General features: G+C 40.2%; 1 protein-coding gene across 3 annotated transcripts in view; it reads left to right on the top strand.

Annotated features, from left to right (window-relative positions):
• PTPRN2 (protein tyrosine phosphatase receptor type N2) overlaps positions 1 to 27,402 on the top strand; it is a 2,126,515-nt gene that overhangs the window by 912,032 nt on the left and 1,187,081 nt on the right. For all 3 annotated transcript variants that reach the window (XM_069211159.1, XM_069211160.1, XM_069211161.1), the window contains exons 8-9: positions 14,083 to 14,120; positions 17,187 to 17,587. In XM_069211159.1, the coding sequence (XP_069067260.1) occupies positions 14,083 to 14,120; positions 17,187 to 17,587 (439 nt within the window). The remainder of the gene's footprint in view (positions 1 to 14,082; positions 14,121 to 17,186; positions 17,588 to 27,402) is intronic.

Here is a 27,402-nt window from a genome sequence, read left to right as displayed (position 1 = left end):
GGGTCTCCATGGTCTCACAACACACAAATGGAGTCCTTTTGGAGAAACAGATCTGATGTTTGCGGGTTCCCTATGGATTAGCATCCCCATAAATTCTGGCAAAAAGAAAACATGCATGGTATACATAAGTCAAAGGGGAAAATACATCGGAACTTTATGCTGCACATGTAATCAGTACATTCTTCCTTTAGCACTGAATGATCTAATGATGTGTAAACATGCACCAACATTCAAAATATATGTTGAAAGGGCTAAGGTATAGTTATTCCAATTATCCAGTAAATTACCTTTCAAAAGTGGCCAATACTCCATTTGCATAGCCAATGTTTCTGACTCTTAAAAGATTTGTAAATATCTTGCCGTGCCTATTGAAATGATCAGAGTTTTTAGCCCGTGTACTAGCAATATTGTTTTAGGTATATGAAAGAACCATCTAGGTGGTGAATTGCTGTGAGCTGTTCATGCATTGACAAATGCCTTCTTTTTACTAGCTCACCATGAATAATTTAGCTACTTCAACTCATTCTTCAGACAAATGCATGTGTTGCATTGACAACAAAACAATAATACATTTCAGATAAAAGTAACCTAGCATTCTCTATCAAGATTGAAAAAGATACACCTTTTATAAGTATAACACAACAATGAAAAAAGTTGGATTTGATAGTTACACTCTATTAAAAAACCAAAAACATCAACAACATCAAGAAATAATTATCAAATATAATTCTGTCTGGATTGGCAGGCTGACTGGCAAACACTTCAGAAAATGATGATGGCTCATGGTTTGGTAAAAGCCTTAGGGGCATATTTAAGAAAAGTGGTGCTGCCCCCATAATACCACCATGTGTGCGCTGTATTTAAAATATGGTGCTCCATGACGGTAATTAAAGGACTAGCATCTAAATTTTGTACGCTAATTCGGCGCTTTGCAGGATTAGCATAAATATTTCTGACGCTAATCCTGCAAAGAACCCAGCGGTCCCATTGAAAGCAATGGAAGCCTCCTTTTAACGCCTGCTCTGAGCAGTCGTTAAAAGTGCCGAAAAATATGGCACAAGGAAATCTCTTAGCCATATTTTTGGCACCCCTTATGGAGGAATGCCTGCATTGCATACATTATGCCTGGCGTAAGCATAATGTAGCGCTAAGAATTACAAAGTAGCACAATGCATGTGCATCGTTTCTGGCCTTCTAAAGCCACAAAAAATGGCCCTAATGGGGTGTTGGAACGCTGCTAGGGGATTTTAAATATGCCCCTTCCTTTTTTATCCCACTCATACATTTTACATTCTGACCTCAAGAGATTGAGGGCCTGATTACAACCTTGATGGAGGGGATTACCCTGTCCCAAATATGACGGATATCCCTTCCGCCATGTTACAAGTTCCATTGGATATAATGGACTTGTAATACAGCGGGCGGGATATCCGTCACATTTGGGATAGAGTAATCCCTTCCGCCAAGGTCATTATCAGGCCCTAAATGGCTTCAGCAGGGCAAGACTGGAAGATGTAGATGAGAAGGGTTTGATAATTCAGTTGAGTAGTACCATATTAGCCTTGAACATTAAGTGAAATAGTTTTTAGCCAGAAATAACACAAATGAAACTACAAAGTGCGGATCTTTATTCGAGAAAAGTTGGGACCTTGCCCTCTGGACTAGAAATTGTGAAATAACTTTTGATCAATGTCTCCGGAGATGTCTAAATCATGAACATTGGTTCCTTAGATACTAGTCAATGTCATCAAGTTCCAGGAGACCTCCTTACAACTCCAGTTTATGTTATGAGTGAAATGTCAAGTGTCCACTGGTTCCTAGGATATGTGTGCTGCAGTAACAGCATTCTTTTTCCATATGACCTTCTGCAGGTCATATGGACTGCAGAAGACCTGGACAAGTTTGAAAGGAGAAGAAAGGAGATATTGTATTTATTTTATTGCTCTGGATGTGGTAATTTAGGAGGCAGTAAAAGAAAGTGACATATATGATCTTGAAATCAGCAAGCTAATTTTCCATCATTATGTGAACTTATTATGTGGACTTTCTGTGAAGTGCAGCTGCTGGATGTCCACCCATGGGAAGATTAATTGTGAATGCCAGGTGGCTAGTCAGGAATATTGATTATCATTCAAATAATGCAACTGAGCTTAGGCAACCCATATACCAAAAATATTTGAAATTCTGTAGGTAATAAAAATCTGGCCTATCCACAGGTCTTTTCATTCAGGACCAGCTACACGCTAAGAGCTTGTTTCTGACTTTTCAATTAGGTATTGAATGGAAACTTTAAACAAGGTTTCACACAGTAAACATTTCTGTAAGATGGCTGCAGTAATATATACTGCTGAAAAAAAGTTACATTTTAGGAGATAGTGGAATATGTTTTCTTTCATTCCATCATCCCTTGTCCCCTATGTATAAGTGTAAGAGTACATTGCACATGTACAGTTCATTTAAATTGATGATATGACAATGTTAAACTTTTGTGTTTTTAATTAGGGTACAGGTAATGCAGGTCAAAAACACCAAATTTCCTGAGCATAAAGTGGGGAGAGCTGTGAAAAAATATGAACTGCCTCACATACACCGTTATCCTCAATTAAAATGTTGCAATTAATGTTAATCCTTACATGAGCAGCCTATGGCTTATCCCACAGATGCTTATAGATCTTATCAAATTTTAAAGTTCCTTGAAATTGGGAACTGAGTGATCGCTTTCTTACCCTTTTCAAAAAATGATCTAAGATTCAGATGTATGTACAATTTACACTGTTAAATGTTGGCAGGTTAAACCTGATGAAATTTAAGGGCAGCTGAGCTGTTTAACACATCCCATAATTATGGGATGTGTTGAATACAGTCAAACTCGTAATTCAGACACTGTGTACACAGGGGTATTGGAAATGGTCTTTCTGCAGGGTCAACCCCAAACTCTTTGCCTTCCTCCTTCTCTTTTTCTGCCCTCATTTCTTCTGGCTTTAGGATTCTGTACACTTTACCACTGTTAATCAGTGCTAAAGTGCATATGCTCTCTCCCTAAAACATGGTGACATTGGCTCATACCCAGTTGGCATATTTAATTTACTTGTAAGTTCCTAGCAAAGTGCACTACATGTGCCCAGGGCCTGTAGATTAAATACTACTAGTGGGCCTGCAGCACTGGTTGTGCCATCACACAAGTAGCTCTTAACCATGCCTCAGGCCTTCCACTGCAAGGCATGTGTGCGCAGTTTCACTGCCACTTCGACTTGGCATTTAAAAGTAATTGCCAAACCTTAAACTCCCCTTTTTCTGCATAAAAGTCACCCCTTTGGTAGGCCCTAGGTAGCCCATAGGGCAGGGTGCTATGTAGGTAAAAGGCAGGACATGAACATGTGTGTTGTAAATGTCCTGGTAGCGTAAAACTCCTAAATTCGTTTTACACTGCTGTGAGGCCTGCTCCTTTCATAGGATAGCATAAGGGCTATCCTCATATAATGTGTGAGTGGTAGATTCTGATATGAAAGGAGTAACCAGGTTATATTTAGTATGGCCATAATGGTAATAGAAAATCCTGCTTATTTAAGTTGAGTTGGATTTAATATTTCTATTATAGAAATGCCACTTTTAGAAAGTGAGCATTTCTCTACACTGAAGTCCTTCTGTGCCTTACAATCAACATCTGGCTAGGGTAGTTGACAGCTCCCTTGCGCATTTCACTCAGACAAACCCAAACACAGGATGCTCAGTCACACCTGCACGTACCTGCATACTGAATGGGTCTTCCTTGGCTGGGAGGGTGGAGGGCCTGACCCTTACATTTGGAAAGACAATGGCCTGCCCTCACACAGTGGACTGCCAAACCTTCTACTGGAACCCTGGCAGACAGGGTGGACATGAAAGGGGGCCTGGGGCACTTCAAAGCCACTCTTTGAAGTCTCCCCCACTTCAAAGGCATACTTGGGTATTTGGGTATTTAAACCCAAACTAACTCAGACACTTCTGCAGACACGTATTGACAAGATACCTACTGGGAAAGGAACTCTGAACCAGGACCTCCAACCTTATAGGAGAAGCTGCCTGGCTGCCCGAAGGTCTCACCTGACTGCTTTGTTGTTAAAGACTACTGCCTTGCTGTTCCCCTGCTGCCCTCTGGCTCTGCTGAGAAGTGCTCTCTAAGGGCTTGGATTGAGCTTGCCTCCTGTTTACTGAAGTCTCAGGGCCAAAAAGACTTTGGGGGTCATTTTGACCTCGGCGGTCTTTTTCCAAGACCGCCGAGGGACCGCCGTGTGGAAGACCGCCAGTGGTGGCGGTTTGCTGCTCGGCCTATTATGACCGTTGGCAGCTCTCCGTCCTTTTACAGATGGAGAGCCGCCAACAGCCATACTGGCGGGAGGCAGGGAAGTGGAGGTAGCTCCACCTCCACCGCCACGCCAACAGAACACCGCCCAGTGAATCACGTCCTGTGATTCACAGTGGCGGTGTTCTGTTGACGGTGTGGTGTCGGCAGAGCTGCCCCCAATGGCTCCCGTCCCCTCCAGGAGGATCGACGGACCAGGTAAGTCGATCGTCTGTTAGGGGAGGGGGGGTGTTGTGTGTTGTGGGCGTGCATGGGGGTGTGCGTGTGTGTATGTAGTGGGGGTGTGTGAGTGCGTGTATGCTTGCGGGGGTGTTGTGAGTTTGGGAATGAGTGCGTGTATGTCTGTAGGTATGTCTGTATGGATGTGTGCATGTATGTTTGAATGTGGGTGTGCATGTCTGACTGTGTGTGTGGATGTTGGCATGTATGTCGGTGTGTGAGCGTGTATGTGTGTTGGTGGTGCCTGCGTGCGTGTCGTGTGTGTGTGAGTTCTGTGATGTTGGGGTGGGGAGGGGGGCCCTGCCACCTTTGGGGGGTTGCAGGGGTGGTGGGGGAGGTAGGGGAGGGAGTTGGGGTGAGGGTGGGGGAGACCCCTATCAGTGCCAGGGAAGGAATTCCCTGGCACTGATAGTGCTTACCGCCATGGATTTCATGGCGGTTCCAACCGCAGGAAATCCACGGCGGTAAGCCGGGTCCAAATACCGCTGGCGGTATAGTGACGGCCGCCGGGTGGAACGGAGAAGCAGCGGATGACCATGGCGGTAACCGCCATGGTCATAATACAAAAAAAAAGACCGCCAGCTGCTCCGCCTTCCGCCAGGATCATAATGACCCCCTTTGTCTCTGCAAAGAACTCCTTGTGTGGTGAAAATCGACACACAGCCTGCCGGAATCACACACAGCCTGCCCTGTGGTGAGAAAATCACAGCAACTCCGAACCGGAATGACACAGCCCGGCTCCCGAGTGGAGATTCACACAGTGCCAGCATTGCGCCCGGAACTTCGACGCACGGCCTACTGGATCGACGCATAGCCGAGCCGGAACGATGCAGCCTGACTTCCTGCAAGAGTTATCGGTGCAGCCCCTTCTGTGTGACAGAAATTTCACCATCCCCACCTGATCAACGCAGCTCCTGTGACTTCGCCCTGCACGCCCAGGGTTTCTCTGCATCGTCCCCAAGCATCCAAATACCCCGCAACCCGAAGAGGATCCAAGTCTGCGCACTGGAAATCGATGCAAAGCCCTTGATGGATGGAAAAGCCGGTTAAACCGACGCACACCTCCCCGTTTTCCACGCATCACCTCCTCTGAGGTCCAGTGCGGATAATTTAGACGCAAACCAGGTACTTTGTGCCTGCAAGAGACACATTGCTTTTTAGGAACTAAAGACTCTATTTATCATTGCAAAAGTGAAATTTCAACTTGTATTTTTCAAATCTTGATCGAGTATTCTATATTTTTCATACTGTGTTATTCCATGATTTATAGCACAAATACCTTACACATTGCCTTCTAAGTTAAGCGTGACTGCTCAGTGCCAAGCTACCAGAGGGTAGGAACAGGATAATTTGGATTGTGTGTGACTTGCCCTGACTAGAGAGAGGAGGTAATCTGACTGCCAACCAAATACCCCATTTCTAACAAGGGGTTTACGCACAGGTTAAAATTTACCAGCCACTAGTAATCTGGGCCTTAGTCAACTTAACCACTCTTACAAGGAAGTTCAATCCATGAGTCAGATGAATTCCAATGAATAGTATATGAAAATTCTCTGGTTAAAATAGCCACATTATTATTCACAGAGTAGAATACTTATATAAACTGTAGGCAGTCTTCATTACTAGGCCTGTTTGAAAACATTAGCCAAATTGCTTAGATGCAAAATGCAGTCTTTTTTAACCTGCTTCCAGCGACAATGAAGGGAAAAAATGCCCAAACCTGCTGCCAGGTGCGGAACACAGGCTGCTGCAGCCCGTGCATTGCATGGGAGCCCACTAACCCCTTAAGGTGTCCTATTTAGTCCAGGGCCAATGGCCATCTGTGAAATATGGAAAACATAGGAGGAAGAGGGCACTATTTTGCATTACAGCACTGGGCAAACGGGCTAATTTTGTATGTTTTGTTGCAAGGCCCTCCATTGCGAGCACAGAGTGGTTCAAGGAGACCAATCCACACAATCATCCCCCGGTTTGCAGTGGGTCTTCAGCTGCATTGCTCCCTTTTTTGTCATTTGTGTCAGGTGGAAGTGGATTACCAAAAGTATATATACATTTTCACATCACATCCGGAGTTATGACTTCCTGATATAGTTTGTTATGAAATCTGGGTGTCATCTTGACACTGGATGCTACTTGGGAGGAGGGGCTGGGCTCTGATATGCAGACATAACATGGTGGAACATCAGCAAAATGTTGAGGCATTCTGAGAACTTACAGATTACCTGTGTAAAGGAGACCTTTACGACAATGAACTTGGAGTGACATTACACAATGAAGCACTATAGTTATGCTTTAATTTAAATAGTTCTTGTGGTAATTACCAAATCTTTCTACCCAATAAAAAGATCTTGTTTTTCAGAGTTCCTGCTTTGTGCATTCTGACCTCAATATCACGTGTGGTAGAAACTTAAACTAAAAGAGTGAGGAACAGCCACGTTGTCCGCCTTTGCTTTATCTTTCGTTTCTATACTGATTTGAGGTGAATGATTAGATCTTTTTTCTTGTAAAGAGGCCACATGGTGGCAAACTATAAGAGGAGACAGAAATGATCTAGCTCTGCTCCATGGGAGCTTTATTTTTATTTTCAATTAAAAGATCAATTGTTCCTTAAACCAACACTATTACTCTTTACTTAAAGATTGACAAGATAAATACTGTAGATTCAAATTCAGATCTTGTTGTAGTGTACTGTAGACAACTTTCAAGGCAAATTAAATGAGTCTGGCAGGCTATCATGGGAGCTTCAAAAAAAGAAACCTAGTATTATTCTTTGTGTACCAGTGTAATTTGCATAATACAAATATAATTTGGGCTCAGTTTTTTGGCTAGAAATATATAAAAGCATGACTCTAAATCTAAAAGTATGTGATCTCCTAACCTTTGAATGCTGTAATATAATTCATTTTTGCAGCATCTTATTACTAATTACAATTTTCTTCCATTTTTCACAACTGCCCTAGTCAAGCCTGTCCCTTTTTATTCACATTGGACCAGCAGAACAGAGGGTCAAGCAGTAGCAACAGGAAATATAATGTACTACACATCAAGGGGAGTGGACGGCAGAACAAGGGAAGAGGAGCATTCTGTTATCCTCACTAGTGTGCTGTATGTTTCATATTCAGCTTTGTGTATCTGCAACACATGTACTGGTACTAGAACCATCTGAAAACTGCTTGAATATCCTGGGTTTCAATTGCAGGAAAGGCATGCCCCATATCATTGGCATGTTCACATTTGGGGAAGATTTATTACATTTTAGAACACCACACCAATCAAAAGTGCTGCACTGAATGGGGAAGAAAGAAGCACATAGCCATATTTGTTAACAAGCATTAGCAAACCCCGTGAGCCTGATTCACTAAGTTAAACGTTCACTTTAGTGTAAGTTTACGATTGCTTAGGACAGACTTATCTTTTTATACGCAGAGTCTCCGCAGTCATAAAAATACTACTCATGAAATACATTTATGAATAGCAAACAATTGTAAACTTGCAGAAAAGAGTAAGTTTACCTTTGTGAATCCGGCCCATCATGTTTAGCATTGGCTGTCTTTTGGCTTTATCACTGCTTGTTTTGTTCATCAGTGATTTTGCAAAACATCGGTTTTGGAGCAGCTGTTGGGCCATCACCAATATAAAAAATGCCTAAACTGATTAATACTTTTTGGTCTCTAAAAGCACACATTTCAATAAATAGTCTGTATCATAAGTAAATACCAAACACATGCATCCATATATGCATATATAGAGCCATCCCACGAATCATGTAATGATATGCAAAGCTTATTACACATTACCACAGGCAGGGTCGGACTGGCCTATAAGACAAACTGGCAACGCCCAAAATGCTGGCCTGACAGGTCAGGGTAGGAACCGTTTTTTTGGCTGTTTGTTGCCCTGTTTTATGGTCTAGCTGGCCGTTCTTTACTGTTGATTTCCTTGCTATTACCACAAACATTGCCTGCAGAAAGTACAAATGCATGCAGCCTACTATACCTTGCATATCACCTGTACAGCGTGTCAAAACTAACCCGATTCGCAAATATGGGCCAATTGTTTAGCTATCTGTTTCGTTAATTGAGCCACTTTAATTTTGGTACCACTGCATATTTTCTATCCAAATCCAACTCTGACTACATGTTGCCCATACACATTATGATCCTAATCAGTAAACACGCTACATTCTTTTGAATTAAATAAGTAATTCACATAAATCAAACTTTTGTTTTTGTTATTTATGAGTAAAAACTATACCTTTACCATAAGGGGATGCCCCATACCTATCTTCTATGGATGAGTTGCTTTGTGTTCCAATATGATGGTGTGCATGGTTTTGCAGCCACAGATTCTATATCTAGGTAAATGTTTTCCATTGTTAGTTGGTTGCAGTACCATCAATGGAATGTATAGGATTCTTTATGCCTTTTAAGCTTCCATTTTAAGCAACAAATCAGATATAACTTAGTTGCCTATGTCATTTGACTCTGTGCTGGTCTAGCTGGTGTCAAAGGTCACCTAGGCTTTATCAATGATAGTGATCACCGTCTCATTCCTAAATCAAAATAACCACACGTCATAACCAATCCATTATTTATAAGTGAAAGTTGTTGGTTTCAAAATGACAATCTAAAATAAACGATTTCCACACGCTGAATTTTGTAACTGATTACAAAGAGATTGGTCTAAAGAATGTTCTTTATTTTTGCTCAAAAACTAGAGGCAAACATTTTTCATAGAAAAGACCTTACTTTTTTTTTTCAAATGGCATTTAATAAGTCTAGTGAGGGGCTTTGACTTATTTTCTAGACCATTTGTGGTGTTTACTTTTGTTTGTATTCAAAAAATAATGTTGTACTCCTTTGTAAATTATGAATGTTAATGTCCTAATGGGTTTTTATCATGTTTAGAAAAAAACTAGAATCAATACATTTAGGATCTGATTTATGAAAAGTTAGCGCCGCCTTTGCGTCATTTTTTGAGGCAAAAGCGACACAAACTTACGAAAAATAACCATATTTTGTACATTTGTGCCACTTTTACATCAAAAAATGATGCAAAGGCGGCGCTAACTTTTCATAAATCAGGTCCTAAGTGGGTAATGTTTAAGAATTATGGTCTTTAGAACTTACGTAATAAACACCATAAACCACAGTGATATTGATGATCATTGGACACTTTTACACATCAGATATGCCCTGTTCAGGAAAAAAAGGGCTCTGTAGTGGGAAACAGTTGGAGGTGCCTCACAAAATAAACAGCTGAGCAATTTGCCTCCACCGTGATTTAGTATAAATAAAATCATTTAAACGCTCTATGTAACATTCAAAGTTCGGGCCTCATTTAAAAACTTGGCAAAATGTGATGCGTGCCCTGTGCACTACTCTTCCTCTTCCTCCGCTTCCTTTACAGTCATGGGAAGGGCCAAGTTTCTGATAGAGGAGTTCCAGCTGATTCTATCAGAGCTTCCTCAGATGTGGAATTTTGGGTGACATATTATCTGTAAAAATTAATTATTGTTATGACAAATAGAGTTGTAACTGATGAATTAATAATTATGTTGCACCTAAAATGATATTAACATATGGTCTAGAAGAGTGAATAATAATGTATTTTAGGTATGCCACATTTTCATGCGAGGCACCATTTTGTTAAAATTGATGCAGTTTCTAGTGTTCTGTCATCCTGCTCCTGCTCATTTCCTCCTTCCAGTCAGTGACCCGCTACAAGCTTTCTCTCCTCACACTTTCTGCAGGGCACAAAGTGCTATGACGTAGGAGGTAGCTGTCCTTAGAAAGCGTGTATTGTGAATGCAACTTTCACTGGGTTCTCAGTGTATCATTTTGAAGGACCTCTGCTGGAAGTGCCAATGTCAGCCTGTAAAAGAACATTGTTGTCTGAGAATATTTCATGTTAAACTCTACGGATCCGATTCACAAAGGTAAACTTAGACATGTGGTCTAAACTTAGACCAAACGTCTAAGTTTATGACTTTGGGAATTCACAAAGGACATTTATGAGTAGCATCTTTACTTCTGCACATTTAGCAGTAGTATCTGTACGTCCACATTCGGGGCCGACATAAATATACAACCCACCCCGAGTGCAGACAAAAAGATACCACTCATAAATACCCTTTGTGAATTCCCAAAGTCGTAAACTTAGACATTTGGTCTAAGCTTAGACCAAACGTCTAAGTTTACCTATTTGAATCGGTCCTTATATCTCTGGAAAGCAGTTGCTGTGGAAGCAAATTGAAGATTTCTCTTACCTTAAGAAATGGGTTAGTGTTAATGGTTATTAGGTATTACAGATTTGTTTCTGATTTGTCCACTATAAGCTTACCATGATCATGTTTTGCTTTGCTAAATGTTTATGTATAACGGATGTATACAAATTTCTGTTTTTTAAGATTTTAGGATGGGACGACTTCTCATTTTACTTTCAAGACTCTGTCCGATACACCTGAGACTTTCTCTCTTCCCTAAAAATGCTGTCTATATTCTTAATGAGTTCGACTCTTAGAACTGAGAGAGATTTAACTGCCTAAATAATGGTTATTCTGTTTTTCTGATTTTGTACTCTGTATTTGAGCCTTGATGGCATTCATTGCATTCTTGTGTATTATTTATAAAAATAATTCTATAATAAAACGTTTTAACTTTTTAGAACTCATTCTTTGAGTCGTCCCAGTACATATTTGATTTGTACTCTGCTATTTGAATTACTGATGAATGTTGAGTGTGGTGTGTCTTGCCGATAGATCAACGAACAAAAATGGATTGGGTGTCTTGGTTATTGGGGTTCAATAGGTTATTGCGGTTCAGCTCCCACAACTCCACCAGCTGAAGCCTTTGATCAACTACTGACCTTCCGAAGGACAGTTAACCAATATACATCAGAACGCCACCTTATTGATGGCAGTCATTCTGATGTGCATTTCTTCCTGTTTGCAGACACCAGGCAAAAACTGACAGTTTCCAAGCAGGAAACAAAATAATTGACTCCCATGCAGAGGAGTCAACTTCCTAATTTCCCCAAGGGAGTGAGGTATAAGGTATGAATTTTCAAATATGTCACATCACTAGAAGTGACATCACCGGAAGTGGTGTTGTATGTAGTTCTGAGAAAGACACTATACAGACATAAAATAGATAGTTGAAGACTTTTTGCATTTTACCATAGTTCACACAACACCTGGTCAAAAGTGCCACATTGTCTTTTAGTTGAGCTTGGTGCTTGACTAACAGTGACGAGCCAGAAAGCAGGCACAATGCAATATTTTCATTCCCTACCTGCTTCCTCTTAAAACATTTCACTGCTCCATCCCTCCCTTCTGCCTTCCTTCCATGTCTGTTTCTCATGTCTTTCTTTTTCACTCTCACCACCACCTAACAGCTTTCCCATGCTTCCCATCTGGTTTAGTAATCAGTGATCGCTCACAGGCCCTGTCTATCCCTTGTTCTGTGCTCCCTTTATTCATTGTATCACAATTTAATTTTGTTTCCTTTTTCGTATCCTCTTTTCACCCTTTTCATCATGCCTCAGTTTCCTCCAGTTCTTTAATCCCCTACCCTGGCTAGTAGTAGCTCTAACCTGCAGATATAATTCAGTAAATTAAACAGCAAGATAGCTGCTGTGATCTGCAGGTGACATGCCTGTGTCATAGCAATACCAATTCAGTCTTCCATGCCTCAAAAGTTGGTTAAATCAATAACAATAAAATAGGTTTGGTGGCAACCACCCCTCAAATAAAGAACTGAGAGTGTCACGAAGCACTGTATAAAAAACAAGTTGTATTTGTCAGAGGTAACATAGACTAGAACTGAGTGGCTGGTGGGTGTGAAGAGAACTGTGGACATTGTGATAATCCGTTTCGCCAAAGAAGGAGATTGCATAACATCTCTCTCTATAAAAAATGGTTACAATCCTGTACATTCATATGAAAAAACATGAAGACCCTTGGGAAGCAATTTCTTATGTACTTGCTGTTCGAATCCCCTATATACAAACCTGTGCTCTAACTCACATCTAAAATTGCTGTTAGTCTTTCTAGGCATTTAAGAGGTTTAAATATTTAAATATAAGGCACACCCTTACTCCAGACCTCAACTCTTCTTTATTTCACATAATACTGATATTATTATGTAATTCACCTAATAAAGATGTTTGTCATACATCATGTTTGTTGTTTTTATGTGTTCTTTGTCCCCCTTTCGAAATTCTAGTCTTCAAAGTTTTGTGTCTCATTGTCCAGTAAACGTTCTTGTTTTGAAATCCTACTTGCATTTGTAGGACAGGGAAGATCTACAGAGAAGATACACCCTTTCACCATCAATGACATCTTTAGTTAGAAGTCTTGCCACACTCACAGTCCCTCAGCAGCCACTAATTTGCTGTTGATAGGCCAGGAGAAGGTAAGGTATGGAAACCATGGACAGTAAACCCCATGGACTGTAAACCTGGCTCTGGGTGCTCTGTTTACTTCCTGTTCGTGCCACAGCCTGCAATAAACCTATGATTCATTCCTAATGAGGTGCAAGATTGTTTTGCACCCTATAATCAGTGCCACTGTCCTGTGTTCTGGAATAACGTTTCTCAACTCACAGACCACCATTTCTTGTTTTTAAGAACAAACTCCTAGGCTGGAGTTGGAAGTTTGTTATTATTGAAAAAAAAGTAAATTGGCAGGTGAGCACGTTAAACATGGCACCCACTGGGCAAAGCCTCAATGCCATACAAGGCACATACATCCTCATTTATCTGGAGGGGACCCGTAAATATGGCAGGTAGTCTACCAGGGAAGTGCAGGACATAGCTCCATTAACACCAAAATGGTACCTGCATGTTCCATGATAAGAATATTTACAGTATTTTACTTTGGATTTTGTACAACACATTTTGTTTCACAAATACTATATGACAAAACAATGCCTACCCAATATTAACTATAACAATTTAGAAAATATTCAGGATTTAACGCAGAAAAGCTCTGCTTCTGGAACCTGGCTAAAGAGAAACAACTTAAAATGACCTCGGCAAGCCGTTGTATTTCTATCCTACCTCTGTTTACAAATCAGGTCAGAATAAGTTAATGAGCATTAGTGCTGAGATAATTAGCAACACAGCAGACGTATCCCACTATTCCACTCAGAGTTTGATTATTCTTCTACATTGCAGCTTTTACAAATTTACAAAACGCAATAGAAAACCTGCAGTATGGTTTCAATACAGCCTACAAAAGAGAATGCAGCAAATAGTATTATTTAAATGTGCATATTCTGAGTGTGATTTCATCTTGGACAAACTCTTGTAATCAAATTTAGCATTAAGTGCTCACTCAAAGTGCACAAGTAATATTGTTCTTAGATATGAATTTATTCTTGCAGGACTCCTAAACTGTGTTTCTGTTGTCAATAGATGTCTTTGTCAATTGGGATGAAGTGGTCAATAAATTGGAATAAATAGTTAAATGTTATATACTGAGTATTTAATTCCTTTTTATTCCTTCTTTTTTTTAACAGAACATGGGCCAAAGGCAGATACTGCAGGTGAAGATAAAGTAAGTGTGTATTTATGGATTGCACTTTACATTACTGGATATGTTTCACAATGAACGACATAATAGGCCCTTTTCATATATTTGCTTGCTGGTTGATATTTAAACCGGGTAGCCATGCCTAGGAGGGTGCAGCATATTCAAGATATATACTCAAGATACAATATCATTTATGCATCTAAATGGAATTATTGTATTACTGAATATTGACCTCCAGAATATCGTGATATAAGAGTATCCAGGACAGAATTTGGAGGGACAGAATATTGAGAAGTAGCTGCATATAGAGAAGTATAAATTGACTGTTCTTAACTCCACATCTCCCTAAATTGAAAATATTTGTACTGTATTAGTAGATATATGTGGAGTTATGTAAAGAAAATCTAGACTTATTTGCCTGAGATTATTTTTTTAATATATTTTGCCCATGATATTGTGTCTCACTGATATTCTGGTGTTGATATTCCGGGTGGACATCAAATGGAACTAACTTACGAAGTTACTAATTACGCATATTTTAACAAGGACAAGTCCCTCTTTCCGCTATAATACACATCCTGTAAAGTCTCACATTCTGGACTTACATAGTTGGAATCCAAAATCACCACCCCACATCTCCCTGAATTTGTGAGACCAAACTACTGTACACTTTTTAAAGCCTTCTGGTTTTGGCTGACAAAGAAAAGGGTTGACACTGTCTCTATATTCTGATGTAAAACTGGGAGTTTGTTCGACCTGTTTGAATAAAAAAAAAGCAGATTTTACTTAGTAAATATATGCATACTCACGGTTCTGATGATTCCCTGATTAAAAGTTCATAGTCGAGCACCTCTGGTGGACAACTGCATGAAATGAGCATACGCAATGATGACAAATGATTTTTCTGTATTGTGTTTTGTGGAGAAAGATTAAACAGAATACCAACAAATCACTCTATGTCCCTGATTACAAGTTGTTCCGAATTTTCTGACCCCCTGCGTAAACCCCTGTTTGCACGAGGGCTGGAATTCTGAGTCGGGTGATATGTACAGGATCCTTTATTTATTGGGTGGTTAAATATCTCACCCTTCGTCCAGGTCATACCTGCCAGAAAGACAGGCACTGTATTTACTGTATCATGCAGATTTTGGTGCATTAAGCACCAAAATCCACATTATTCCCCAAAAACTAATAATAGGGGCTATTTATTGCATCAGATAAATAACATATCCGAGGGTATGATAAATAGCACCTTCATCTAGAAAAACTCAGCATCGTGGCCTGAGTTAGGAGAGCCAGAGAGCTCAATGTGCAATTAAAAAAAATATGTGCAGGGGACTTATATTTTCAAGTGGAAGAGTAATTGTAATCTAGAATGAGGTGTCCTGACATGAATGAGGGCAAAGGGCAAGATTTCAGAAAAAATGGCAGGATAATATTTCATCCACTCAGGAGTGGTGGATCCTTTGAAGAGACTCCTAATACAAGGGGTGCTGAAAAATACAGCAACACATGCCATTCTGGAGCATGCCGAAGTGGAGTAAGAGTTATGTAAAATAAACACATTTTATTCTGTATAATAATAGTGCATGAACTAAAGGTAGATTATATGGGAATGTAACTCTTTTATGTCATCAGTGTCTGTGCTACTATATTTCTGTGTCATGCCACATGAGATGTATAATACTAATGCAGGGTTCATTAAGATTAAACATTGACCCCATCCCACACTAGAAATTGTGAGGTATATACTCCAACAAAGAGCTGGAGTAACTTGCCTTACATAGTGGAAAAAGGAATGAAACACATCCACATTTGAGTGCATAGGAATGTTTTTTTCCAGAGGGAAAATTGTTTCCCTATGGAAAAAAGTTTGAAAAAATAAATAAATAAATTGCATTGGCACATTAATCTGGATTTCATCAATGCAGTGTTGCACTATGAGTATGTCTCACGCAACACCTGGAAAGCTTTACTTGAGCAGGATATTCAAGGTCAAAGGTAATGTGTTAAAAATCTAGTGAGACAAACCATTGAAATATAATGTACTCAGTAAACTAAAAGCAGGGCAGGGCAGGAAAAAGCAAGCCTGGTGCATACTGATGAGTATTAGTTATGTTTTGTGCTTGTGAATTTAGCATGATTCTAAAGTTCCCAGTAACCAAGTGAATCAGATGCAAAGAAATACAGTTTGTAAAACTGCTTCAAAGATAAAGAACTTAAAAAATGTGACTTCATGGAGCAAAGATCCAGTATAAATTCTTTCCTCACAATAGGGGCCCATCACCCATTGACGGTCATCAAATTAGACCCCAACCAGTATCAGCAGAAAATGCCTTAGCTTGATCACCTACATCCTAACCTATCTTATTTCTGTTCATATCTGGTCATCATGATCCACTCCATGCAAGAAAGTCATATTTCAGCATGCATATTAGAATCTCCAAAAAGTTAACAAGGGACTGTATCCTTTCACAAAGACACAACTGCTCCCGATCAAAATGCCCACCCTTTAAGCCAATTACACTGCCTCTAGCCTGAACCTGTAATGACCACCAGATGCTCAGGAAGAAGTCAAAGAGAAGTACCCCTTTATCCACTCTAGTCCTATGCCCCTTAACTCCACCCAATCACCTGACCAATAGCGACCTTCTATGTGTGAACATAGAATACTTTGTTATGTCGTTCCTGCAGGCATCCATTTTAGTGTTTTTTTTATTGGTGTTTGCAAAAGATACATTGTTCTTCTTTACCTACACAACATTTGTCCACCATAGTGCTGATTTTGAAATACTTAGGTATGTTTTCTATGCCGTACATTTGGGTTAATTGTCCATTGAGGAAAGCACAGAAATATATGCTGCTTTTACAAACTTAGGGCCTGATTCATATTTCGGTGGACAGGATACTCTGTCACAAACGTGACAGATAGCCCATTCGTCGTATTACAAGTGCACTACATTCTATGGCACTTGTAAGACAATGGATGAGATACCCGTGAGATTTGTGAGGGAGTATCCTGGCCTTTGAAATATATATCAGGCCCTTAGTGTCTTATGTAACTCAACAATTAATTTATTTTTGTTACAGATGAAAGGTGTGGATCCAAAATTGATAGACTTCTTAAATGAACATTCAGCAACCGAAACTCCTCTGACAGAAGAGATTTTGCCTGAAATGCCCTATAATGGGGAATTCAAAAAATCAGAGGATTCATATTACTCGTCATCAGAGGAAGATGATGAGGAACAAGATGTTGGGATAGAAAAAGTTAAGAGTCAGACATTCACCAGGGAACTGACAGCCAAGAAGAAAACAGGCTCTGAATCTGGCTCCAAAGAACTTAATAATCTCCAGCAGTGGGTGCAGGAGACCATGAAGGAGGATGGAAGGACACATGAAGAACCTCAGCAGAGCATGGGTGGTGAACTTCTGCTAGAAGTCAAATCCTCAGACACTGATCAATACGGCTACATCTTGACACAAACAGAGTAAGTGGAAAGTACGCTTTTGTAGATACCACTACAATTGAAATCCCATTCCAAATGAACTGTGAGAGTGACAAAGAGAGTTTTGGAGCACATGCCATTTTGTTGTAGTTGATGAGCTGCCACCTTTTTCTCTTGTGATTTTTTTAAAATCCTGGTGGTAGCACCCAGGCTGTTTTACCCTGACAGTTTTGTGTCACGAAAATTCCAACCCTAGTGTTTAAGCAGAGACAAACGATGATGTATTTCTAATGTCAGCTGTACCAGGCTAATGTTGTCGTTGAGGTGGATGTGCCAATGGACACCAATTCACTGAAATGGCAGAGGTGGTGGGAGCGGCAGTAAGAGTTGCATTACTGGCAGCATACACCCTTTTACCATCAATGACATCTTTGGTTAGAACTCTTGCCACACTCACAGCCCCTCAGCAGCCACTTTTTGCTGTTAGTGAGCCAGGAGAAGCCAAGGTATGGAAATCATGGATAGTAAACCGCACGGATAGTAAACTGTTAATGCGGAGAAACCCTAGCTATATTTTAGTCACAAGAGACAAGATAGTAGATTTCACACACTAGGTCGATGAACCAAACCAAATCTGCTTTCAAAGAAAATGTCATTCGAAATACGTCATAGACATCACATGTAAGATACGATAATCAATTCAACTCCAATAACCACACCAGTTTATTAAGAAATGAATGATTTATTTCCCCATAATAACAATGCTAAAGTCATGAAAATAATTCTCAAACACAAATTATACATATAGAGAAACAATAAAGGCGGATTCGAGAAACGCATATACCTAAGTTTAATCAATGCAAAAAGACAAGAAATCTCAATGGTTATTACACAAAACCATAGCAACAGAATCTGAGCAAGAGAAATTAAATATATCTGATAATCAATAAGACATAAGTATCAATGTTTATTCATAAGCATGTGAGTAACACCTAACTAACCACTAATTAGCATCAACATGTTGGACTTCATGTAAAAGTTTTAGTAACACAAATTTAGAAAACATCTAGCTATGTCAATCTCAAAAATAGTAATAAACATTTGCAGGTGGTACCTGAAAAACAAAAGACAAATAACAATTCACAGCTCATACATTTACCACATCACTACGATAATCAGCAACAACGTCTATTTCGTCACTGGGACAGCAACATCAGGCACCAACATCAAGACAGGAACAGGTAGAATCAGGAATAAGAGTAGTGGGGGATGGTTTAGAATTTGGCCTATAGGATACACTAAACCACCTAAACATACGTCCAGTATTGAACAGACATAAACTAATAAAGTACCAGAATGTCAATAGAATATCTGGAAAACATGAAATGTCAAAGTGAAAGATCATAAAGTAAGTCTCAGGAACCTGGAACATGGGCAAAGAGCATCTTCACTCTAACGCATGGGGTATAATCATTAAACTAAACTTGTTAAATGAAAATTATTCGATAAAGTATGAGGTGAGAAAGTTATGACCAATCAGAAGATTAACAGATATCAAAATTATACAATTTATTTACTCTAAACTCTTCTATTTGCTGTTACTCCATTGACAGAAATCTAAACTAATATATTTGTATCCTGCATTTCCTTTTCTCCAGACTTATCTGTGGATCCTTTGTTTCCACTCTACTGGAATATGAAGTCACAGGAAAACTATTACAAAATATGTTACCACACCATTTCTTTTCAATCGAGGAAAGACATACAAGTTAGAACACAACTACAAACAAAGAAGTCATTCAGACTGCGAAACACACAAGAAACATTTTATACGGCTTTGTATTACACAATGACCTTGCATCTGCTTTTACTTCAGTCCAACAGAGGCCACTAAATACACATTTAATTCTGGCATTATTTGAGTTAAGAAACACATTATTTTGTAAAGACAGAATAATTTCAGCAGTTTAAGTTAGCATGAAGAACAAAATATAGGCCTTACATATGATGGTGGCCATTTAGTTAGTCACAAGTCTCGAAAACACAATATTATTATTAAATTAATTCACACATTAATCTAGAGGTATAATTACGTAAAGACTAAACAAATTATCTAGAAAATCTCAACTCACAAAACCTGGTTCTGGGCGCTCTGTTTACTTCCTGCTCAAGCCACAGCCTGCAACAAACCTAAGATTGGGGGTGACATGGGCAGCATCAAGTTGACTAAGGGTGGCAGATGCTACCGCTGACTACTCATAATTGGCAACGATTAAAATATTATTATTAAGGAAAATGGGCATCTCCGCATATCTGTAAATGCCTCTAAAGGCTACCTTGCATAATATTAATAACCTAACATAAATAGCACCCTATTTGAAAAGTAAAGGGCTAAAGCTTGCTTGCGTAGCACCTTTACATCTGAGCATCATGGGCAGCTCTCCCCTTGTGCTACTGTAGAACAAGAGAGCGATTATTGTAATTTAATTGTAAGATTTTTAAATGGGTTGCTTAGATAGTCCTAGAAACTTGAAGTACAAAACACATACCCAATCTCTCCAAAGTAATTTGAACATGTGTAGCTTAATACTAATTCAGTGGCAGCGGGGAAGATGACAAGATTTAGAAGCAACCATCCTTTACTGTTGCAGTAGCATCATATGTTGGCACTTGATTGTTTACCTTCTGGTATGTCAAATACTCCAGAATGTTATGAAAGGCATTTCAAATCCCACAAAAGGGACTCAAACAAAACATGTTTGCATTCCTTACAGTGTTGTCACTGGAGTTTTGTGCTGCTACCCCTTACACTATCTCCTGGAACACTGTCTATGGGGAGTGAAGCACTGGTATTACTTCTTATACCAGTAAACTCCCTGTGGGACGAACCGATTGTGGAAAGAATGGAACAGAGAATCCGGACATCTTTAATTGTATTTGAGGCAAAGTATTGCATCCATTTTTCACATGTTTTCAGTGATGTACTCGCATTCTGGCAGTCTGGCACTGTCGGGTGGGCCAGTTTGAAAGGACCAGAATACAGGTTGTTTTCTTCTGGTTCCACCGTGGCTCACTGAATGAAAAACAAAATGCCACACACTGCCCATTAAAGATGACTCATCTGCCAGTGCCAAGCTTCCAGACTACTTGAAAAGTGAGTCTAACACTGCTTGCTTCTAAACATTAAAAACTCAAACATCTCATACCCCTGCAACCTGGGGTCAACATGATTCTGCACTCTTTTCCCATTCAGGAACTGCATTCATCAGGACCAGCGGGACCTACATAACAGCCCAACTTAAAAGTTCAAAATGTATTTTCATCTCAAAGAGTAAATCTACAACAAATTATTTCACATTGAGCAAATCGCATTCAAATCATGCGCAAGATACATTAGCTACCTATTTAAATTGTGAGACTTCTGGCTAAGCAGTTACATGGTGTGCAAAAAGAGTTAAAATTCTATCCTGAGCAATTTTCCACGGGTTAAATTATTTACAAGCATTCCTCCATCATCATTTGTGTGTTTGATGCATTATGTATAAGACAGGATGGTATCAGGGTACCATTCTACCCATTAACCAACACCCAGCCAATTCAGGCTTGTGCTGGATTGGTGAGTATCTCCTGCTTACAGCATTCAGACAGGTAGGACAGGGAACACCATATTTGCTTAGGAGTTGTACCTCATTTACATTCCTTCTCCAAATTTCCAAGTAGGCCTGGGCAGAATTTCAATTACGCTGGAGTAACTGGAGTAATTCTGCTTCACTCTTTGATGTGTAATTACTGATAATTGTGTGATTACTCCTCCTCGCAGAATTAGGAGTAATTTTAGGTGGGAAAAACCATGATGCATGAGCACATTTAGTGGGCGCGAACAGCTGCTTGTGCTTGTTATTTGTGCTCTGCTGCATTTAGTGCTGTTTCTTGGGGCAAAATTCATCATTGCCTTCATTTTGGACACAAGGGTGAATTTTGCGCTGAAAAAATAGCTCTAAATGCCCTACCACAAAGGCACATTTAGAGAGCAGCCATTCATTCGTGTTCTGTTGCATTTAGTGCTACTTTCTATTTCTTAGCATAAAAGGCACCCTCATGTTCATGTTTTACTCAAGGGGGCATTTTTGCACTAAGAAATAGCATAAATGTAGAATTACTCTTCTTGTGTAATTCAAGTGTAATCTCTCAGAATGTTTCTGTAATTTCACATTATTACACTACACACAATTAAGCAAGTTATGCCCAACCCAATTTCCAACACGGTGATGTGTGCCAGTTTGTTCTAAATGGCCTGTAAAATAGGTGAAAATCACAGAAAACGACACTAGTACAAGCACATTGCGCCCAACATTTATCATCCACCTAGAAACACATCAAAGTTTTTGGACTATGGCATGTCTGATTTTTTAAATCCCAAATGACACACAATTTCTCAATAATAGCCAGTTCAGACCAAACTTGGATTAAGACGCATTGAAGTGCCAATTTTGCCTTTGCTATATCTCAAAGAAGAAAATGACCAGTATGAATCATATGCGACAGTGGCAGCCAAGAGCTCAAAGTACTTTCTTAATTATTCCTTAAATGTTTGTCTGAAAAGAACTGTGACTTGAATGTACTATAATCTCCTAAATACATCTGAGAAACTGTGACACTTCTACTGGTAGTGCCTATAATAAATTATGCAGGAGTTGGCAAACCTAATTATTGACTATAAGCATTGCCAAAGGAGACAAGTTTACAGTGGGATTGTATTTTAGTTTAAAACATTCTGTAACTCAAAGTCTTTTTTGCTTTCTTAGCATTTCTCTCTTTCTTTTTTACCATCTCTCTCACATACAAATGTGCATATACATATTTACTCACTGAAAAAAAAGAAAATCGGAAAGTGGAGTTACAGGTAGGTCTTCTAATAATAAAAAACAACTGTTTTAAAACAAGAAATACTGAATTTCATCACTTATACATAACTGACATAAGTATAACTTGAAGCTCTGTATATTCAGATGTCCTCAGTGATGTAATATGTACAGTCATAAGCAGTGAATCATAACAATTAATTTTATAATTATGTCAGTAATGTATAACTGGTGAATGTCAGTGTTTTTGTTGGTATTAAAATGATAGGTTTTTTTTTTTTTTCAGAAGATTTAAGTGTACCTCCACTTTAACCTTTGAATTTTTCCAGTGAGTTTCTAAGCTTTTGGAACATAAGTTAAAATATTACTACCTTACTTATGTATATCTCCTCTTTAAACTTTATTTTTTCAGTGAATTTTCTTTTTTTAACATAAGGTAATCTCTTCATCTGTGGTGCGACGCCACTCCACTTCTTTGTGTAAATGGCTAACTGGCCTTGGCCTCTTTGAGGTATGGCGGACCTGGCACCCTTGGTCCCGGCAATACACTCACACTTCAGCAGCACACCACATGCATGCATGCATTGACATGATCTTTATGCCGGCTACTGATCTTTTATAAATACAGGTCCGAGGCATCTCAGATCATGCCCCTATCCTCCTGAGCATTGTGAACCCATGTGGCGCCTAAATGCGTGGCTCTTGCAGGACGAGTGCTTGATAGAGGTGCTCTGTAAAGAGATTGCATCCTATTTTGAGATCAGTGAAGGTAGAGTTCAGTCTAAAGCAACGCCATGGGCAGCATGTAAAGCTACAGTGCAAGGCCACGCCAGAGCCATCAACAGCCGACAGGAGAGAAACAAGCAAGCACATATTTCCCCCTTAGAAGCTAATGAACTCCTGTTAGAAACCTCCCTGGCTCGGAATAAGCATGTTGGTGTGAATTGTGCTCTTGATATAGTAAGGGAGGAAATCCGGGCCCAATCTCTAGAGGCGGCAAAACAAGTCTGGCATGCCTCTCAGATGTGGAAATACAGATGGGGGGATAAAAAGAGCAAGCTACTCTATTGGCTCGCCCGTAGGTCCCTAGAGGGACGGATTATACCTGAAGTAAAGCACTCTGCAGGGACTCCACATTGCACCTCCCATGGTATAGCAGCCACATTTGCATGCCACTATGCTTGTATGAAGCTGTTCCCAGACCTGCCTCAGAGACAAAAACACCACTTCTATCTTTTCGAACACGCAACGCTGAGTACTAGACCAACCCATCTCCTTTGAGGAGATTGGTGAAGCCATCTTGGTCTTGAAGACCAGCAAAACACCAAGCCCAGATGGCTACCCACCTGAGTTTTATTCGAAATTTAGAGATATCCTTACTTCTTGCCTACATGGCCTATATGAAGAGGCGATAAAGCTAGGCACCTTTACTCATGACCTCGATCAAGCCACAATTGTGGTCCTGCAAAAACGCAACTCCATTCTACGTTGTGTGCAGACTACCACCCAATCTCTTCAATTAATGGAGAAATAAAAATGTATGCCACTGTGTAGGCTAACTGCCTGTGACCAGTCCTGGGATCCTTGATTCACTCTGATCAGTGTGGCTTTATGCCAGTACATAGTACTAAACATTGTCTGTGGCGCTTGCATGTTGCATTTACTCACCAACATGGTCTCCCTGATCCATTACCCTTACTATTGATAGATCTTGAGAAGGCATTTGATACTGTGGATTGGGGGTACTTGAGCCAGATCTTCAGCACAGCCAGCTTCGGTAGTAATTTTCGCTGCATGGTCCAACTGCTATATACACGACCAATGGCCCAAGTCCTTGTTAATGGGGCAGTGTTGGAGGCTTTTAATATCTGTAGAGGGACAAGGATGGGCTGTCTTTTGTCCCAAATTATTTTTGCCCTCGCCATAGAGCTATTGCTCGACTGATACACAGCAGTCCCCTATACACTGGCTGGAGGTGGCCCACAGGAGATGAAGACACATCACCCTGCATGCAGATGATGTGCTGTTATACTTGTCGAACCCGAACAAGAGCGGTCCCCGGTGTTTCCATCTGCTACACCTCTTCGAGGAGGCATCGGCCTCACTGTAAAACCAAACAAATCTCTTCCGTTTCCCCTATCTAGAAATAGGGACGTCATTGAATGGCAAACGAACATACCCATTCAGCACCATAGTTTACCTATCTTGACATTAGGGTTGCTCTCAACCCATCCATGACGTAGTTCTTCAACATTACCCCAGTCACTCGTAAAGTTGAGGCAGATCTCAAGAAGTAGAGCTTGCTGTCCTTAAATGTCATGGAACGCATAGCACTTTACAAAATGTTAGTACTACCCCGCTTTCTATATCTCATGAAAAATCTTCCCTTTAGTATACAAGGCCATTGGTTTAGAGACATGGATATGATGGCTAAGGCCTTCCTCTGGCACGAGGGAAGACGGTGCTTAAACTGGAGTGCGTGCCAGCATAATCTGTACGAAGGAGGTTTGGGTATCCAACCTATATTACTACTATTTATCATCCCAATTCTTGATAATCAATGAAGGGCTTACAGCCTATCGACTGGAGCTAACTTTAATGGATTCGTCCATGCCATAGATCTGCTCTATGGGAGCCCCATCTACACCGACATCCCTTAGGTAACCAGGGTGATATTTGTGGGATGGAGCGTGGCACAGCTCTGTACTAGAGGGTTGGGTAAAATTACGCAGAACACCCCTTTATGGCAGGGGACATGACTTATGTGAGGTGGCTGCCTTAGAGGATTTATCTTGAAGGGACACTATAGGTCTAACACTGGTCGGTGATGTATGGTCAGGAACACCTATGATGTCCTGCCAAACACTTCATCAAACTTATGCCCTCCACTACACAATTGTATAAATTGTTACAATTACGACATGCGCTGTAGTTGCCCATACCCAGGGCTACTCCCATACCCGAATTTAGCCCGATGGAAGCGAAGGTTGTATTGGGAATTATGGGGGGGAGAGTCTCTCAGACATATAGTTCCCTGACACTGAATGCCTCTGACAACCTCCAGCACCTTAGATCCCAATGAGATGGGATGTTAAGATTTGGTCTAGGTGGGAGGGGGATATTCAACCTGGAATAGAATCGTCATGGCTATGGATGGACTGATCAGCAATGTGTTCAATGTTGACTTTATCTGATAGTCTCTGGCTCTCCTGGGTGTGCAAGACATAAAGAAGTTGTTTTATTTTCTTGCAGCTGCTAATGTGGCAAATTAGTCCATGTTTCAAACTATAAAATTTGGTTATAAAAAAAAAGTAATATCTTATTACGATATGCCTGCGACCAACACTCATCCAGCCCTGCACCTAATCGCATGAGGGCAGTTAAAGTACTGTTAATTGGCAGCCACCCACAGACTCTCACAGGCCAGTCAATCAGAATACTTTATTAGGCTAGTTAAAACCATAAAAGTGCGCACAATATAAAAATACATATGCAATCTACAATAATAATTATGTAAAAACATAAATAAGAATACTAAAATGAAACAGCCTGCAGAAGTTAAAACAATCAAAGAGATGGATCATAATCCTGAATTTTGTACAGCACGTCTCTTCCTCTTCCTAACAGAAGCAACTAAAAAATGTGCCAAGCCAAAGGAGTCATGGGAACTAGATAACATTTGAAGATGAGTTGTACTGGTCTAACTTGTAAAAAGCCTTTATCTTTTAATAATGGTGCTATAAAGTGTTGATGGTGAAACTGATAATGACCACACAACATCATAAAATGAAATGTGTCCTAGAAAGAAAAGGTGCAAGGGTCCAGAGCGTCAACCTTATGCCATCCTTTGGGTTCAGCAAGTAAATGCAATATATTCAATCTGAACCTTGTAAGTAGGACGCAATGGTAAGGGACTGTGGTAATGGTTAAATAGGGATTTAATGTTGGGCAAGTTTCTAAAGCCTATAGGCCCATATGGTAGGTTTAAGAAGCTCCCTTGCTTTGCTCTCTGCCCACACGATAGACAGCTAATTTTTTTTCTACCCAAGACAAGTATCAACAAGCCCATTGGGATCTACAAATAAATCAGGATGCCTGACTTTCATTGCTAGCTTCTTTATATTGCAGAGCCAGGGAATATCATTCGCCCTCTCCAAAGGTAAACAGTCTTTAGCTATAATCTGGTTTAGATCTACTTTAGGATTGGTCCACATCCAATGGAGCTAAACCTGCCAAATCTGAAATATACCCCACACCCAGTTCCTCATGGATAATAAAACAGGGTACTGTTTGGGAGAAGAAAGGAGATCAAAAATGTATTCTCCGCTGTTGAAAGGTCTCATGAGTGAAGTGATAGCAATACATTTTGCTGAATAAACTTTCAACACAGCTTGAACTGGGTTAACCCCCAAACATTTTGCAATATCCAAGACTGTAGTTACTGCTCTTGAAAAGACATTTCTTTTTGTCTTCTTTGTGCTTCTCAGTTACCCCTCTTGTCAAACTGAACACCCAAATATGAGAAGATAGTTACCCTTGTAATTTCAATACCCTCTCCATAATGGGTATTCTGCTTTCTAATTACTGGACCCGTTGTCATTATATGTGACTTAACAAAGTTAGGGGCATATTTATACTCTCTTTGCGTCGAATGTGTGTCAAAATTTTTGACGCACAATCGGCGCAAACCCTGCCCCATATTTATACTTTGACGTCCGACCCCGTGGGCGTCAAAGTTCCACCATGTGCGTCATTTTTTGGAAGGGGGAACCAGCCTTGCATTAATTAAATGCAAGGTAGGCGTTCCCTTCCAAAAAATGACTTTAAGGCCTGTGCACCTTATTTATACTGTGACGTCATTTTGACGCACAGGAGGGGGCAGGCCTTAAAAAACGGCGCCCAGCCTGATGGGCGCCGTTTTTTAACGCCTGGGTCAGGGCAGGCGTTAAGGGACCTGTGGGCTCAGAAGGAGCCCAGAGGTGCCCTCCCATGCCC

Source organism: Pleurodeles waltl, chromosome 10 (genome assembly GCF_031143425.1).
Source record: "Pleurodeles waltl isolate 20211129_DDA chromosome 10, aPleWal1.hap1.20221129, whole genome shotgun sequence".
Lineage (NCBI taxonomy): Eukaryota > Metazoa > Chordata > Amphibia > Caudata > Salamandridae > Pleurodeles > Pleurodeles waltl.
The sequence above is the reverse complement of the archived record's forward strand: the minus strand, read 5'-3'. Positions and strand labels throughout refer to the sequence as shown.